Source organism: Seriola lalandi, unplaced genomic scaffold, assembly GCF_002814215.2.
Source record: "Seriola lalandi dorsalis isolate HSWRI2012SDOR001 ecotype SW California unplaced genomic scaffold, Sedor1 jcf7180002054979, whole genome shotgun sequence".
In the NCBI taxonomy this organism is placed as follows: Eukaryota; Metazoa; Chordata; class Actinopteri; order Carangiformes; family Carangidae; genus Seriola; species Seriola lalandi.
The window spans coordinates 768,523-785,888 of NW_019525529.1; the positions used below are offsets into that span (position 1 = coordinate 768,523).

Here is a 17,366-nt window from a genome sequence, read left to right on the forward strand (position 1 = left end):
TCAATCTTGATTTGGCACGAGTCTGTAGACTAGCATATGGCACAAAATTAGATGACTGATTTAGCTCTGATTTTACATCAAATTATTTAGCTATTTAATTAAGTTGTCAATTTAAACTATGCAATTAAATATGGGCATCACATTTTATAGTCAGTGGTAGCGCCTTCTGTTGGCCTGAAAGGGCAATTATTCTTGTGGGGAGCTATAAAGATTATGCGTTTATGAGCAGGGGATTTGTCCTCTCCTTGTGGTCAGAGGGCTGTTGCTGCCTGCCCACAACCTAAAAGGGATTCAAAGTACACACATACAGGCGCCAAGATTTAGGACAAAAGTAGATGAGTATTGGGCGTGGGATATAGCTCAGTGAAAATTGCACCCAAGGGAGAGAAAAAAAGAGGGAGTGAGGGCTAAAGTGAAGGCAAAACTAAGGAACTCTGCTAAAATGAGGCAAAAAAGAAGCAGGGCCGAGTGGAGGCTTCATGGCTGCCGTCGCCACGTCTGGATTTGCGTCATCTTTCTAAAAGTGGGTTTATGGTCGTACTCGCCTCTCCCCTCTCACCCTTCCCGTCTCAAATTATGGCACGGGCTGTGAGAGAGGATCAAACAAGCTGCACTGTCTTATTCATTTTTCATGCTGCTGTTCTGGGGAAGCAAAGGAGAGAAGGAGTGAGAGGCAATAAAACTGAGAGACTGGGGGAATGAAAGAAAAAATACAAACCAGAGTAACCTACTTTTTATCACTCTGCGTCTCTGGCTGCATATGTAGAGGCTTAACGAGAGGCAAATGCCCGTGCACGTGTGCACGTACACACACGGAAACGCTTTTCTTATAATTGCACCAGTTGGTGCACAGGAACAGTGCATCATGGATCTCAGGGGTGGGAGCAACGTGCAAGCTGAGAATCAAAGAAAAAGAAATGGGGATATGTGTGTCAAAACACCATCGTCCATACACACCTTTCACCCTGGCGTCCTGCAGCAACATGCCACTAAGGAGTGAGCGTGACCTGCCTGCCCCCCCCCAAACACCAAGTGGGACAAGTCTCGCAGGCCTGCTCCTCCTCCTCCTCCTCCTCACGCCTCAATCTTCAGTCGGTCTTCACGAGTGGAACCGCCATCCTCCGTTGGCACCTCATTATATCCTCGGGAGCCGAGGGGCAAAGGCTCCTGATTCCTTAGATGCTGAGATAGAGAGAGAAAAGAACGATGAATAGAAGGAGAGGCGGCAGCGTTCGACATCCCACTGTGCTGCACCACACTGCTGTGACATCTCAAACATGCCTCCGACTCTCACACACACACACACACACACACATACAGATTGAAGTACAGTAAAGCAGTAGAGGAGGAGGGACGTGGAAAGGAGGAAAGTAAAAGAGGGAACAGATTACAGGAGTTGTACCGCAGCAAAAAGACAGAGACGGTGTGGAGGGAAAAGACAAACTTGTCTGAGATGGAATTTGGATAGGGAGAAAGCGTCGCCTGAAGAGAGAGAAAGAGTGGAGGAAAGAGAGAGAGGCAGGAACACAGTGAAACTTTTGGCGCGTGCACATTTTGCCAGAAAGCCCTGCAGTAGCTGCAGAGATACAGGAGTCTCTCTGCTGCCAGTCCAAACCAGCAGACCTCATTCAGTCAGTCAGAGGTACAAGTCCATACTTTCCTCACCGCCTACACACACTTGCAGAAAGATAGAGATACTAATATATCTGGTTATATAATATAATAATGTCTGGTCTATGTCTATAAATTCTGTCTATAGTAATACCTGGTATGATAGGACTGTATAATGATGTATCAAACCCAGCAACCCATTACAGTACTGTGTTTGTTGAGCACATATGGTTATATTTATACTTTGACATCTGCAGTGAAATGCTGCACATGTTTTATCAGTCAGTGGTGGCCAGTGTATTCTTTTATGCTGCAGTCTGCTGGGGCGGCAGCATGTCCGACATGAACACAAGGAGACTGGACAAGCTGGTCAAAGAGGCTGGGTCTGTGCTGGGCAGGAGTCTGGACTCACTCAGGACTGTTGTGGAGAGATGCATGCAATGTAAGATGGAGGCCATCTTGGACAATACCAAACGTCCTCTCTACAACATTCTGGCAGCACAGAGAAGCAGCTACAGGTGCAGCAAACGTCTCATCTCACTGCGCTGCAGAACAGAGAGGTTCAGGAGATCCTTTGTTCCCACTGCCATCAGGCTATACAACACCTAAGCCAAAGAAAGTGGACTAATCTAATTATTATAGCTTATTTATTATCAACAATGAGCAAATGGACACATGAATTTTCCCTAGGGGATAAATATCTATCTATCTATCTATCTATCTATCTATCTATCTATCTATCTATCTATCTATCTATCTTAAGTTGCATCAAAACAAAACAATTCCTTACTTAAAAATACAGTCAGGTGAACAGGTGTAGATGCTTATTCTTACATCTGCTAAGGAGGTCATGTTTTCACCAGTGTCTGTTTATTTGTCAGCAGGATTATGCGAAAAGCAGTGAGCCGATTTGCACCGAACTTGGTGGAGGGATGGGTCATAGGTCAGGGGAGAACCCATTACATTTTGGGGCAGATCTGGATGATTTACGATGAATTAGATTGTTTTTCTCTTAAGTCTGGTGTATGTTGTTTGACTTTGACCTTGACGGGGGTCGGCGCTCTCTCAGTTCCCCCGAGACATGTAGCTTTAGCCTCAGTCTGTTACACTGGAGCCAATGTATATTTAAGACCCTTTTAACAGGTTTTCTCATTTGAAAAAGAATCAGCTGTTTGGGTTTCATTGTGATTTTTTATTGATTATTTTACAAACAATCAGTCAATTGGAAAAATAACTGTATCTGCAGCCTTTATCAGTCCACACACGCACCGTGTGGAACATGCTGTACTGTACATGCAGCTACCAGCGTCATCATGCACATCACATCCTAATGCTCCATATTACTGTGCTGATCATGTACAGTATATTTATGAGCACATCTTCCTCCTCCAGCTCTCCTCCAGTTGTAAAACAAACACAGCTCTTCTAGATGAGCTCAGCTATAGATTAAAGCACTGGATGAATATTTATCGCTCATGTTAATAGCCAACATGAGGGGAGGAGGGAGAAAGATCTGAGGGAGAGAGAGGAGGAATGTTTAGCCGCCGCAACTTGTTAATAATAATTCTGATTTTAATCTGAGGATTATTCTCACTGTGCCCTTTTCTTTTGATATTTATCCCGTGTCCTCTCCTTGGCTTCAGAAGATTGCAGCACAAAGTCTGACTCTGCATCGAATTAAATTAATTGAAGACCGAAATAGACGGGGGCGGAGGGATGAGGACGACAACAGGTAGAGGGGGAAGCAGCAACTGTTGACGTTTCCTCTTGTTTGGGAGGCAGACAATCGTACACATCAGCTGCTCATGTGTCTCACCGGCCATCTGTCAGGGACAACTAGATCCGGAACCCTCCCTCTTCCTCTCTCTCACTCTCTGTGGCATCCCTCTTTATCAATAGCATTCTCAGTGACGGTTAGTATAATCTTTCGTCTTTACGTCCATCCAAATAAGTAGTTTTAAAGGTTGTTAAAATGATCGTAGTCTGCTCTGGTGTTTTCAGGGCTATGTACCATTGGAACCTGTGCACCATTTTATACACATTTCCCAAAAATTCAATCTGACACATTTGGTATTTTTTTTTTAGAAACTATTGGAGCTCGACTCGAATTCGAAATGAAACTCTGTAGGTTTGAACAATGTTTGGCTGCACAGCATGAGCTTGTAACACCCACCACTGTGCCGCTGTTTGTTATGGGGCTTTAAGTCTTGCCAGATAAATGGATAACAGTAACATTAATATTCAAGTAAGACTCGCCTTTGCTTCAGAACAGGCTCAACTACAGTTTCTTGCATTCCTCTGTCACTAGTAGAGAAGAGGGATCTGCAGCAGAAGCAAGTGAATGAAACCACCTTATCTATAATCGCTGTATTGTTCTCAAACTTTCACTGAATCTGTTGACGTCTTAATATTTCTTTTCTCTGGAGCAGTGATGGGATCTCATTCTTAAAATTGCAGATTTATGTCACTTTGCACAAGTTCTCTTACCTTCCTAATCCTTTCTGTCAATATTTTAATGGAAGGCTTTTATTTGTCCCAGGTCACAGGTCCCTGTCTGAAGGTTTACACTATTCAAGCTTGTCAAGTGAGCAGCTTTAAGCTACGACTGACATTCATCAGCTATACTCATTTAAATGAATATTGCTCCAAACTCCAAACAATACATCATCCGTCCTTATGTGTCCTGTATTCTGCCGCTGTTGCTGTCTGGGTGTCAGTTTCCCCTTCAGCAGCGTTCATTTGCACAATTAGACCCCATTCACCCTGTGTCACTAACACATTTTCTGAATCTGTGACCCACGTTGCCTCGTGCTAAATCCCCCCGCCCCTACTGGTGTGTCCTGGTCACCAAGTTTGAAAAGCGAACGCTCTTTTTACCTCCACCATTTCCCGCCGTTGCAGGTCGTGTTACACATTTACGTGTCACTGAATTATTGGCAGTTACCGGAGTTAATGATGATCGTGATCAGTGGATTTCATTGTTTTAAATGCTAATGGTTTCGTGAAGAGGATCTTTGAAAGCCTTTAAAACTGTATTGCAGTAATCACTGCCCACCAATCGCTCTAAATGTCCTGGAAGTTACAGGCAGTTTATATTTATTAAAACGTGCTCTGTAGACATCAGATATTTCATAAATGGTTGATGGTGTTTGACTACTAAGGAGTGTAGTGTCCCTCCCTGGTAAAAACTGAAGAGGAAGTAGGTTTTGATCACGTGCACAAAACCTTCAAAAAGACCCATTTCAACCCAAATTCATTACCACCGTAAGAAAGTGTTAAAAATTTTAAAACTCTGCTTGTGTCCCTCCCATAATGTGGTATAACCTACAGTACTCTGATCCAAGGTCAAAAGTACTTAGGAGACGGTAAAATATTTATGATATATGGAACGCGTTTAATGGCAGCGCTCTCAGCCAACTCCCCTTCCTCCGTGCCCCCCATCACGTTCCATTGAGCAGTTGCAGTGCCCTCCAGCCTACAGAGGAGGCCCCCCCCCCCCCCCCCCCCCCGCCCCCCCCCCCCCCCCCCCCGGGGCAGGACCAAGCTGTCCTCTCCGTCTCCTGGACGCTCCCCCTGGAGGATCCGCGGGGGAGGTGAGCAGGTGAGCGGCTCAGGAGCTGTCGTTATGCCAGGGGAAGGGAGAGAGAAGGGGTTTAGAGCTGGTGATTTATCGTGGATACACAGCAGCAGGTAATCAGAGCACGACGGTAGGGCAGTTAGCCTGCACGAATGTGTGTGTGTTTTAAAAAAAAAAAAAAAAAGAGCAGAAAATAAGAGAGGATAAGGTATGCTCGTCAAAGCTGGATACACTCGTCCTCTCTGGGTGAGAGGAAAACGTCCAGAGTGTTTTGCCAGACGAGGCAGACTAAGTGATGGGGCTGCGTACAGCTTGTGAATGTGTTTGTGTGTGGCTGCGAGGCTGTGCTGTCAGCCTGTGATTAATCTGCCACTGTCTGTCTAATTACCACCCATGCCCCTCCGTGTTCCTCAGCTCTGCCGTAGACGCACTGACCCACACCGGAAACTCACTGCTCCCAATGCAAATTAAAGCCCTGTAAATATTTGCTTTTAACTCTTGACGACACATTGTTTCCAATTTTGCGCTCCGGTGGTCTGCAACCCCAACACCCCCTCCTCCACACAGACACACACAATCACAGACACACACACACACACACACATTTCACACTCATACCAGTGCCACCCACCTCCGATGTGTATGTGTGTACGTCTTTGCATTGTCAACAAGTTTACTGACAGCCCCTACACTCCTCCTCCTCTGTCTACACCCCCCCCCCCCCCCCCCCGTCTCTACATCCTCCCATTGTGTCTGTATTGTAGCTGGCAGTCTATCAGCCCATTCTCTTCCATTGTCAGACCAGTCTAGTCTCCACGAGGAGTGAATCGAGCCTGGGCAGGGAGGGGAGACAATGCACAATATATAAAGATAGAAGGGCTGAAGAGAAAAACTGTCAATTTCAACATGATTTCTTCAGTAGCTGAAAAATGTTATGCTTCTGTTTCGTCCTTTGCAAAAAGAAAATCATCTTTACAGACATGCTTTTCATGGGTTTTGGACCTGCTATGGTGTTTGTAGAATATCTCTACATATAAACCATATATAAACCATACATATGATAATTGCCTCAACTGATGTCACTTGAGGCAGCAACAGTTCGGGATAAAGATCGAAAATGTTTCTCTTTTCGGGTTGGTACCAGACCTCTGTAGCTATATCGACCCGTCCTCAGCTAAGTAATTAGCTGCTACTAGCATAACACACCCCAATCTCCAACTGAACTGGCGACTTTTGAGTTGCATTGTGGGTAATCTAGGCACCAGGAATAACAAAGACAGTATCTCAGGTTCTGCTGCACTGATTTTCACACGTCTGATTTTAGCACCTCTACATTCTGATTGTTTCCTGCTGAACCACGTCGTAACTCATTATCATGAAGTTGCCTGGACTTCAACTTCTTCTTTCTTTTTCAATGGTCATGCCGGCCTTGCAGCTAAAATATGCTGCCTCTCAAAGAAAATGAATGGCCTCCGTTTGAACGTACAGTAATGCCAGCAAGGGCTTGAATACATCACGCCACCTTCATATCCATCCTGTGGCAGTTGGACAGAAGTGGAACAATCTATTTTCTTTTGAAGGAGATATGATAATTCATTTCTGATTACCATTTTTAGACACATCCTTCAATATCATGGAGAATAGGAACAATCTAAAGAAACTTGCTTTCAGAGTCAGACAAAAGGATAGGTGATGTTCTGACCCTGGGGCAGAAAACTGAAAGTGCAATGTTTAACTTTTCCATGACTTCAGTTAAAGTCAGATCACCTCCATGACCTGTTTGTCTTCCCTTGTTTCCTGCATAATTTTTTAAGAGGAGTTAAATGTTAGCTGATTGGTCTGCTCCTTACATTCCTCCATCTTCTTGACATACATACCCCCTTCAGCAATATCTGTTGAACTCTTGAATCCATCTTTCCCACACGGAGAGAAAGATGGAGGGATGAGAGATAATAAGTATAAAGGATTGACAGGAGTCTGAAGGAGCGCTGACCTGCCCGCCAGCTCTTTTCTGTTCGGAGCCCACACAGAGGCTGTCAGCAGGACGGCAAAACATATAAAGAACGATACAGAGACACTCCAAACAACATTCTGTTTAAGGTATATATGCAGATGAATATGTGTGTATGGACTCACAGACACACGGTCACAAGGACACATTGATGTTTAAATGTCCAATTTTCCTGTTTCAGCCTTGATGTATTAATTAGCAAATGTGAAAACAAATGAGATGTGCTGCCAGGCTTTGAAAGCTTTGAGATGATAATGAGCGTAATGTATTCGTGTGCATGGGTGCATGTGTGAGTTCACGCTCGGCTGCACACTCGCGTGGTAAATGTACTGTATGTATGTTTTTGCATCTGTGCGTTCACCTGAATAGACCCGTGCAGCCGCTTTATTTATACAACATCTTTGTCCTCGTCCCTCTGTTCCCGTCTTTCTCCTCCTGACCTCGGCCTCGTTTTTTTCCGCCAGCAACTTGACGTCATCCGTTCAGAGCCTTCACACAATCGAATTCCGGCTATTAGCCCACACCCTCGCCCTGGCAAAGTAAGGTTATTATCTATCATTAAGTTGAATCCAGTGTACTGACAGACTGACTGGCAACACAACATAGAGGGAGAGGTGGCAAGCAATTACAAGGGAGGTCGTAGTGGGTTGCTCTGTGGCTGTGTTGGAGTACAATTGGGTGGAATTGGTTTTAGTGGGATTTAGATTGTGCTGGGTAAGCTATGTGGCAGAATGCTGATAGATTCGACTCTGAGAGCGTGATCTCCAGATGTGACCACTTCAGTAAAACTTTTTTGGCTAATGCATCACATAGAACTTAAGAATCTATATGACAGCCGAATCCCGCTGTGTAAGTGTGAGAGGCATGTGCAACAGGCTCGCTCACTTTTCTCTTGTAGACATTAGGGTTAAAGTGGAAGTAAGTTTGAAATCAACTGGTTGGTGTAATGTGCCACAGTTCAACCATCCAACGACGAGCACTTTACTTGCAGCATACCTACGCCATTAGGGTTAGGAAGAGTACAGCATGGTGTGTTTTTACTTTACTGACAAAAATCTGTCATGACATTTAACATTTAAATGACATTTAACATTTAGTCATTTTCACACATCCTTTATAGCTCAATTTGATAGTTCCTGGTTTTACATAAATTTTCTTTTTGCCAATTTTAGTTTGAGTTTATTTTGGCAAAGCGTTTGGACAGATGGTTTTCGAGAACTTTGGGGTTTTGAAGTCAATGGTGTCTCTATTTCTCAAAGTAAAGTGTCAAAAGTCATCCGTGTTGGAAGGCGTGAATTGTATTGGCACAAGTATAGTTGGATCAGAGCTGTTTATTTGGTGGGGCATCATGCTGTTGCTAGTCTTGGGGTTTTCTGTTCATGTCCACAGTGTTTTGGATGTGGTTTAATTACCATTTGATCTATTTCGGACTGGTCTTTGGATCAAGTCTCATTTTTCAAACATATATTTTTGGAATCGTGAAAACCTTGATGTCTGATTATATCAGTACTCTTCTTTGCTTATTATTTGATCACATATCTCTTGATTAAAATCTAAAATTATGAAAATATTTAGACAAAATTTTATTTAGGTTCTTGTACGGCTACCTATGCAGCCACCTTACTTTAAAAAGTAATGTGTCAAAGCAGCACTGCTGCGGTACTATTATTCAAAACTATTGTACACTGTAAGTAATAAGTAATCAGTAATAGGACAAACTAATTATCAAACACTCAGCAGTTTAGTTTATGAAAAGGCTCAATTATCAAACCATGCTCCTTAAATCACTAGTTCCTTTTTGATGTATACATAATGCTTCCTTCCTCCCAAATGTGAAAATTCAATCACACTCATTGATCATGCTTCATCCACCACTAGCAGAGACGTGACCTTCATATGGAAGATTAACAGCAGGTTAATTGGAGGAAACCTCTGTCACAGCACATAAAAGTGGCGCCCAACACTCCTCGCAGCAACTAAAGATAACAAAGTGGGCTTGCTGTGGAAAACAAGGAATCTGAAGCATTTTATGTGATTCATGTGTTAATTTGAGCAGTGAGGCAGCGCCCCCCCCCACCCCTCCATGGCAACAACATCAAAGTCCGGTGTCAGTTTTGAAGTACAGATCTGCAGAATAAAGGTGAGACTTGTTGTAATTAATGAGGGAGAAAATTGTTCATACACATTCAAGAGGAAGAGACAGTAATAACACCTGTAAAGTGTAAAGGAATCTAATTACCCGTGCAGCAACCTATACTAGTCAAATCTTGCTTGTACTGTCAAAATATCAGGTGATAGTTTGTGATCTTTTATTGTGTATTTTGTTGCAAGCGCCTTCACAACATGGCCAAGTATCAACTCCCCTCACAGTCCTTCCTGATCAATGCTACAGTGAAGAAAACAACTCTTCCCCTACATTCAGGTTTTACTCGTTTTACTGTCGAACACTGTCTGTATTCTCATCAATAAGTGAGATCCTTCTAATTTGCCTGATGACCCATTTGTTGTGGCTCTACCCCACAGAGGACTCTCGTTGCCCAAGCTGTGTGCAAGTTTATCTAACCTTGCATAATTAACCTCGCGCCAGTGAGTTCCTCCGTTACAACAAAGGCATTGTTCATTGAGCGTTACACTGAAAGAAGCAGTTCGACATCTTGGCAAATGCACTTATTCACTCTCTTACTGAGAGTTCGATAAGCAGGAAGGCGTCACTGTAGCTTAGATCAGCATAAGGACTTGAAACAGTGAAACCGTTAGCCTGGCTCAAAAGTCCGTCTAACAGCACCTCTAAAGCTCAATAATTAATGTTATATATATTGTGTTTGATCCTTATGAAGGTCAAAGTGCGGAAAAGACAAGTTGTGGTTTTCAAGCGGCTACAGGTAAAGCTGAACAAAGAAAATAAGAATAGTTTGATAGTTATTTAATTTAATTTAATTCTCAGACATTGTCAGGATTTTCTGTTTTATTTCCTTTTAAACTGAATATCTTTTGGTTTTGAACTGAATTGTCACCTTGGCAACAGGCATTTTTTTAACAACCACTAAACAATTCACTGATTTAATCAACAAAATATTTTCCGGATACACTTGCTAACTAGTTGTATCCTTAATTATATAGTGTAGTATTTCTTTTCCTAAAGATGCAGAAGTATGAATCTTCTCATCTAACTCTGCAAGAAAGTGAATAAGACTTTCCCCAATTTGTGGAACTATTCCTTTAAATCAGAAGAGAAAAGCAGCATTCAGATTGTAGCTCCCTGTGAATGCACAGTGCGATGAAGTGAAACTCTCACACTGCTCTGTTTTAACTTCCCCTCGGTGAAGTGTTTGCTGTGATTTTCTATCTTGTGAGAGAAAAAGATTTGAATTGTATACCCTCTCCTGCATTGTAGAATGCATTGTAAACATACATTATCTTGCTGAGCGTGCAAGCTGGTGAGACATTAAGCTGCCTCATATTTTTTCCTCTTCTTTTAAGACTTTTCTTTCAGTATTGACGCTGGAGAAATGGTGTCTGGTGCTGCAGTCTTTAACAGGCTCCTGACAGATCAGTCATTCTGCTTCCTCCACCTCACTGGGAAGTATTTAGCTGTCCATTCTTTGTTATATGCTCAGCATTCACTGTCGACTTCCCTCTTTTTCACGGCAGCAGAAGGCATATCGACTTCACTGAGCAACGGTCACATTGTTTATAGCCTAGCTGCTGCAGCCTGGCTAATAATAACATTACCATCTATTGGTAACAGGCAGGCCAACAAATTAAGCAACTAAATGGTATCACTTGCAGATTTGTGGGTCAAATGAAAGTGTTTAACAGGGCACGCAGTCTGTGGTCTTGCTTTGACCCTGCCTGTTTGATAGGTGAATAGCGGTCTGAGGGTCTGAGAGAGCAAAAAGCTGCAGGTTTGAGCCTTGGAACATGATGCCAAACACCTCTCTGCGTGCGGATTGTCCGTTGCAGTGGATAAAAACGTCTGCTAAAAGCTCGGTTTGTACCCAATTTGAATAATGTTTAGTCATGGAAAACATTTTCATCGTTGTTGTGCAGCTTTTTGTGCCTATCCTCAATGATACAGAGTCATGCAGCCCTATAGCAAGACAGTCTGCAGTAAACACGCTGGTCAAGAATTGAAAATAGGAATTTTTTTTTTTTTCTGTGTTGTCTTCCTGAGGTTTTTTTTGGCAGTGCACATTTAGATGAGAAATACCAAGTGAGAGAGGGTGGGAGATGAAGGAGAGGTGTGAGGAAAGATGAGGTTTATACTGATGGTCTGCCAGTGAACGACCCCCCAGCCCCCCTCGCTCCCTCCCCCCCCCTCGCTGCCTCCTGGGCCTGAGAAAAAAACATTCTCCTGATGACATGAATCATGGATGAGTGTGCATCAGTGTGTGTGTGTGCGTGCATGCGTGCGTGCTGTGTGCGTGTGTGTGATAGTGCTGGCAGGGAGATACAGTATTTTGGGAAAACCTGCTCCTTTAAATCAGTGTATATAAGCGTGATAGTGTGTGCTACCTGCATGCCAAATACCACACACATACACATACACACACACACACACACACACACACACATGCACACGCACACACATGCACACTCATGGATATCTATATGGCTCTGTTGCCATGCTCGGCTCTCAGTCTCCTCATCGTCTCTCCCTCTCTGCTTCATCAATCACTTAAGATCTCCCACTGCTCACAGCAAAGCTGGACCAATTAGGTCCTCTAATTGAGCCAATTAGCAATTAAACACTCAGATGCACCCCTAAATTCCAGAGGTCCCCTCAGGCACACTTAAACCTGCCAGGGACTTGGATTTTTACCAGGGATTCTGGCTTGTGTTGGCCTCTGCTGCCCTCTGCGCCTGAGGTGCAAGTTTAAGGGCAAGGAGAGACCTGGGCTGGGCCTGTGGATGTGGGTCTATTAGATGTCCACTTCTTTGAGAGACTCCCGGGTCAGCGAAGGAGCGCCTCGTGTTGCTTTTACTCGAGGTCTCTCTGGAGGGCCTGGGCTGAGCAGAGCGAAGCTTTTCATTAACACCAGGACCTGTTTCCTCTCCATCTCCATTCTCACTTTTCATCACTCAATTTGTCCTCACTATCCCTGCTCCTTTTTTTTCCCACTCTCTCTTCATCCCTGCCTCTCTATCTCCCAGTTTCCAATTTTTATGTGTTTAAGAGGATGAAAGTTTAATGGTAGACATTGCAGTGTGTGTGTGTGTGTGTGTTTGTGTGTGTGTGTGTGTGTGTGTGTGTGGGTGGAGGGCTCGTCCCTGTGTGCAGTGCAAAACAGGCCGGCTTCTAGACTCTCCACGGTTTAATTAGAGCACACATTGTGCTGCCCGCTTCTCTATGAGAGGATACACACCCAGACGCACACATGGGTGCGTGGGCAGAACAACAAAGTCCACAGTGAGAGGAACAAAGGCAGGCACCAATATATTTAGGCTGAACACACTGTACCATGAGAAGACAATGAGCAATTACAGACACTACGGACTCGCTCACAATTACCGCTCTCTGAACGACCACAAATCTGTTTTCACCACATTGCCCCCCCCCACACACACACACACAAGCCGGAATACATCCTTCTCTTGAAGAGCTTGTTGTACATAAGAAACTTTTATTGTTACATGAATGAGTCTCCTTATTTGGATGTCTTACATCAGTGTGAGTGAGGCCGCTATATCAGCCTATAGACTCTAATTATCTGCTGTCTTGCCTCAGGACACTTAACTCCCATATACTTTCAAATTCAATGGCTTTATTGGCAGTGGGAGAGGAGAAAGAAAAAAAAAACCACCAGAAAAAAACAACAAAAACACAGCGGCGCTTCAGTGGGTGCAGGCGATGCAATAATATGGTTAATGATGACTTTAAATGGGACAATTATGGCACGGTGATAAAGCAAGAGAGAGTGTGAAAGAGAGGAAAAGGTAATGGTGAATTAAAAAAAATCAGATAAGGCTTTTTTCTTTTCTTTTTTTCCTCTACTGTCTTCATCACTGCTGGGGTCTGTGTCCTGTACCGTTACATAACACCACCCAACAATGTTATGACGCTATAATCTCCTCCATGCCTCTTGCATCTCCGACTCCGGGGTCTGTTACATGAGGATTTGCACATTTGCACAGTAGATTACATGAATGACTGTACAGTGTGTGGGGAACTCATTCATGTGTGGGTCAGTCAAGGCTTACTGTGTGCATGTGTGTGTTCTTTGTGCTCTGCATGTAGCCAGGAAGTGTCCCGGGCTGTTATAAGCTGCTTACAGGCGCACATTATTGACCTTTGACCTTACTGGGCAGTGAAAGGCTCACCCTAATCTCCAGCCTCCAACTCTTCATCCACACTGTATACTGTACAGTCATCTCCGGAATCAGCTCCAGTAACATAAATACTGAGGCGTCAGAGCGCTGGCGTTGTCAGATGACGACTTGTGAAGTGGCGTGACTACTTTGGCTGCTCTGTATTAGCTCTCTTCAGAAGTGTTTGCATGTTGGGAGTGAGCTCGCAGTTTAAACACAGTTCACCGCGGGGGGGGGGGGTTTGTGCGTGTCCTCATACAGGTCACTCCACGACAGGGTGAACAAGTCCAATTTAGGGTTTTCATGCATAATAGATGAGGAGAGTCATGTAGAAATGTGCAGTCAGCATGGAGTATACATGAGATTCCTGCAGGTTAGATTATGCTGCAAAAACCCATAAGGAGTCAAATGTGACCACGAAGTTCCTTTTCCACATGCTGCAGATCTGCGTCTTTTTCCAGCCTGTGATGTAATGAAGTGAAGCGAAATATGTTGATCACCACATGAAATGTTCCTAAAATGAAGACTTGATCTCAACAATACAGCCTTTAGATTTATTTTGTCGTTTCATCTCCGCTGCTTTCATTTCAGGAAATATTTTTCACTTGACAACAGTTGAAGGGAAAATGTTGCACTGACAACATTTAATGGAATATATTTCTGTTTCAGATAAGCTATAATCTCTCTTATCTTTCTCTTTCCCTCATCCCCTTCTCTCTCTTTTCTGTTTCTCTCTCCATGCATCACCGTCCATCTTTAAATCTCTCCCCTCCGCCCTCTCTGTCTCCTCCTGCAGAGTTCAGTGGCCGTTAGAAACATCAATCAAATTATCCGGATGAGAGACGACCAATAGGGATGGAACGCAACAGAGCCATGGCTGGGAAAGCGTTTCGGATCGCCATTGCTCAGACTCAGCACTGACCTTGAACCCAGACCCAGAGGTCCGTCCTCCTTCTCCAGCACCCCGAGGACCCTTCTGTCCCCCTGCAGCTGCTTTGCCCTCCATCTCACCTTCACTCAAACCTCAAAAAAAGGCTCCTTTTTGTCTTTCAGGGTCTGCCTGCTTTTGTTGTTTTAATCCCCCTCTTATGCTTTACCTTCCACATTGTTGGTTATAATCCACATTCTCTTATAAAAAAGACACAAGTACTCCAAAACAGACTAAAAGCAGGTGGCTGAACTGTATGAATCCAGTCATGTACCCCCTCCCACTTGCTCCCAGCAAACAAAGTCGGCGGGGTTTGTCGTCCAGGACGCGCCCCCTTACTCTCATGACAGACTGCTGCCTGATGGGTGCACTGGGCCTCATCCTGCTCTTCAGCCTGGCCTCGAGCCAGAAGATGGACCCCTCCAAACACCCCATAGTCACCACCAACTATGGCAAGCTCCGAGGCATCAAGAAGGACTTGAACAATGAGATTCTAGGCCCCGTGGAGCAGTACCTGGGTGTGCCCTATGCCACAGCACCCATCGGCGACCGCCGCTTTCAGCCGCCCGAAGCCCCGGGATCCTGGCAGGAGATCCGCAACGCCACGCAGTTCGCCCCTGTGTGCCCTCAGAACGTCCACGGGGTGCTGCCAGAGATAATGCTGCCCGTGTGGTTCACAGACAACCTGGATGTGGCGGCGGGTTACATCCAGAACCAGAGCGAGGACTGCCTCTACCTCAATGTCTACGTGCCCACGGAGGATGGTGAGTGGACAGTATTAAATGAAGGAATGGTGGAGGGTGGGAGGTGAGGGATTTTGTGGGATCCTTGACTGTTTGCTAAGCCCCGCCCCCTGAGTTACTGATGCTATGCCAGTCAAACACACAGTTACATTGACAACAGGGGCAGATCTACCAGTGTAAACTCTCAACAAGTTTTAAAAACAATGGGTCCTAAGTTTCAGACAGGAGTACGATCTGTCGCTGGCAGATTTTACATGACCTTCATGAGCTGGTTGGAAATGTCCTTACTTTTTAAGGTTTCCAGCTGACTTGCTTTAAAACAAGGAGTCTGTAAATGGGCCCCCAATTATGACTGAGGCTAAAGCTACGTCCCCAGATGCTAATCCATGCAGAAGACGGGAAAATAAAGAAACAACATTCTTGTATTGCAATGTAGAGCTAGGTAGCTCTAATGTTAAAAGTATCTAACAAACTAATATAACCCTATTTAGCTGTGTAGCTTGTACTTATACCTACACTTACATGAGAGACTCGAATAGAACATGACAGAGCTGCTTACGTTGATCTACACTCTGAATAAGTATTATCCATGCAGGGCCCGACAGCCTCCACACTGTGTGTCCATTACCTTGTTACTTGCTATATTATTTGCACTTGTATGATTTTGGAGCAGGTAAAAAAAACAAAATCTGAAAAACAGAAATCACCTTTTTGAATGGGAGTATCTCTCTTATTACAGCCCCATGCACACTGCTTCCAAATCGTGACAGGCCTGCTGTGCCTAGTTGCGGTTGCTAAGCTATGACTAGACAATTGCTGTTCAGGGGAGGGGTTTAGTGAATGGTTAATTAGGAGTGGAACCTGCAGAAGTTCACTTCATGTGAAAAAGTGTCTTTAAAACTCGTGTACATTTTCATTTTTTTTCAAGGTCAACGCACTACTTTCACTGTCATAAATAATGCACATATGCTTCTTGTAGATAGTGAGTATTAGCTTTAGCTTTAGGATGGCGTGTGTGTACACTATGCAAATTATTCCGAGGAGGGTCAAAGAATTTTTCAATTACCCTTCCCTGGTTTTAGCACTAGATCCCATTCAAGGTGTTATAAAGCAGGAGAACAAAGGGCAGGAGTGAAGCAGCTTCCAGGTGCTTTATGAGAAAAGGATTAGGTGACATTTGACTTTTCTTGCCTTTTTTTTTTTTTTTTTTTTTTTTTTTTTCCTACCTTCAAAAACCCTTTTCTCCCTACTCAGATCATACTGCGGACGTTTTTGTCTGCCCCACCCCCACCCCATCCCCTCTCTTATTGTAAAGAGTGTTTCACATTTGTCTTTTCATTTCTATATCTCGAATATAAGCTGCACAAAGCACCTTTCACAGAGTAAGAGTCATGTTTGGCGGGTTTCACATGTAGGAAATGTTTTCTTTTCATTTACACTTGCTTTGACCTCAGAGACGACCGGAGGTCTTCAGAAATTAAACTAGGAAAGAAGATCACATCATCTGCTTTAAACAGCATGTGTGTATGTTTGTATTGATCTATGTTTCTCCTGCTGTCTTTATCTGTATTGGTGTGTATGCCAGCACACCACTTTGAACATTTCCCTCACTCAAACACATTTCAGTCTCCCTCTCACTTCTTCCATCACTTGCCTGGACGTTTTTATTTATTTTTTCTTCAGCCCCTCACAGCTCAGCCTTCGTTCCTTCCTTCCTTCCTTCCGCCTCTCAGCTCCCAACCCGGCGGCCTCAGCCCTCGACACCCCATCATTGCCACTTATAGCTCCTCGGGCACATATAGAACACAATGGATCAGGTCTTGAGTCATTTCACACTGTCACACTGCTTGTTTTTTCTGTTCACCTTGCTTTCTGAGATGTACGACTTGGTGGAAATGCAAGTGCCAAAACACAGAGAGATATATATATATATAAACACACACACAGTCCCACCCGCCCGCTTTCACACTTTCTGGAAATGTCACAAAGGTGCCTTTGCATTACACCTAACATTGTCAGCATAATGCTCATTGTGCTCATGTTTAATGAATGGAAAATATCAACATTTGCAAATACTTATTACAATGCCTTGGTGTATTAATAAAAAAAGCAGGCAAGATATGAACTTGTTTCATACCCCATCCTTCATCATCACTGCTGGTGTATTTATGGTGGTCAAGCCAGGCA

At 44.0% G+C, this 17,366-nt stretch overlaps 1 protein-coding gene across 1 annotated transcript in view; it reads left to right on the forward strand.

Moving 5' to 3' along the window:
- The window catches only part of nlgn2a (neuroligin 2a), a 175,365-nt gene that overhangs the window by 51,776 nt on the left and 106,223 nt on the right, over positions 1-17,366 (forward strand). Inside the window, exon 2 of the mRNA XM_023396599.2 lies at positions 14,305-15,200. Within this exon, the coding sequence (XP_023252367.1) occupies positions 14,693-15,200 (508 nt within the window). The 5' untranslated portion in view covers positions 14,305-14,692. The remainder of the gene's footprint in view (positions 1-14,304; positions 15,201-17,366) is intronic.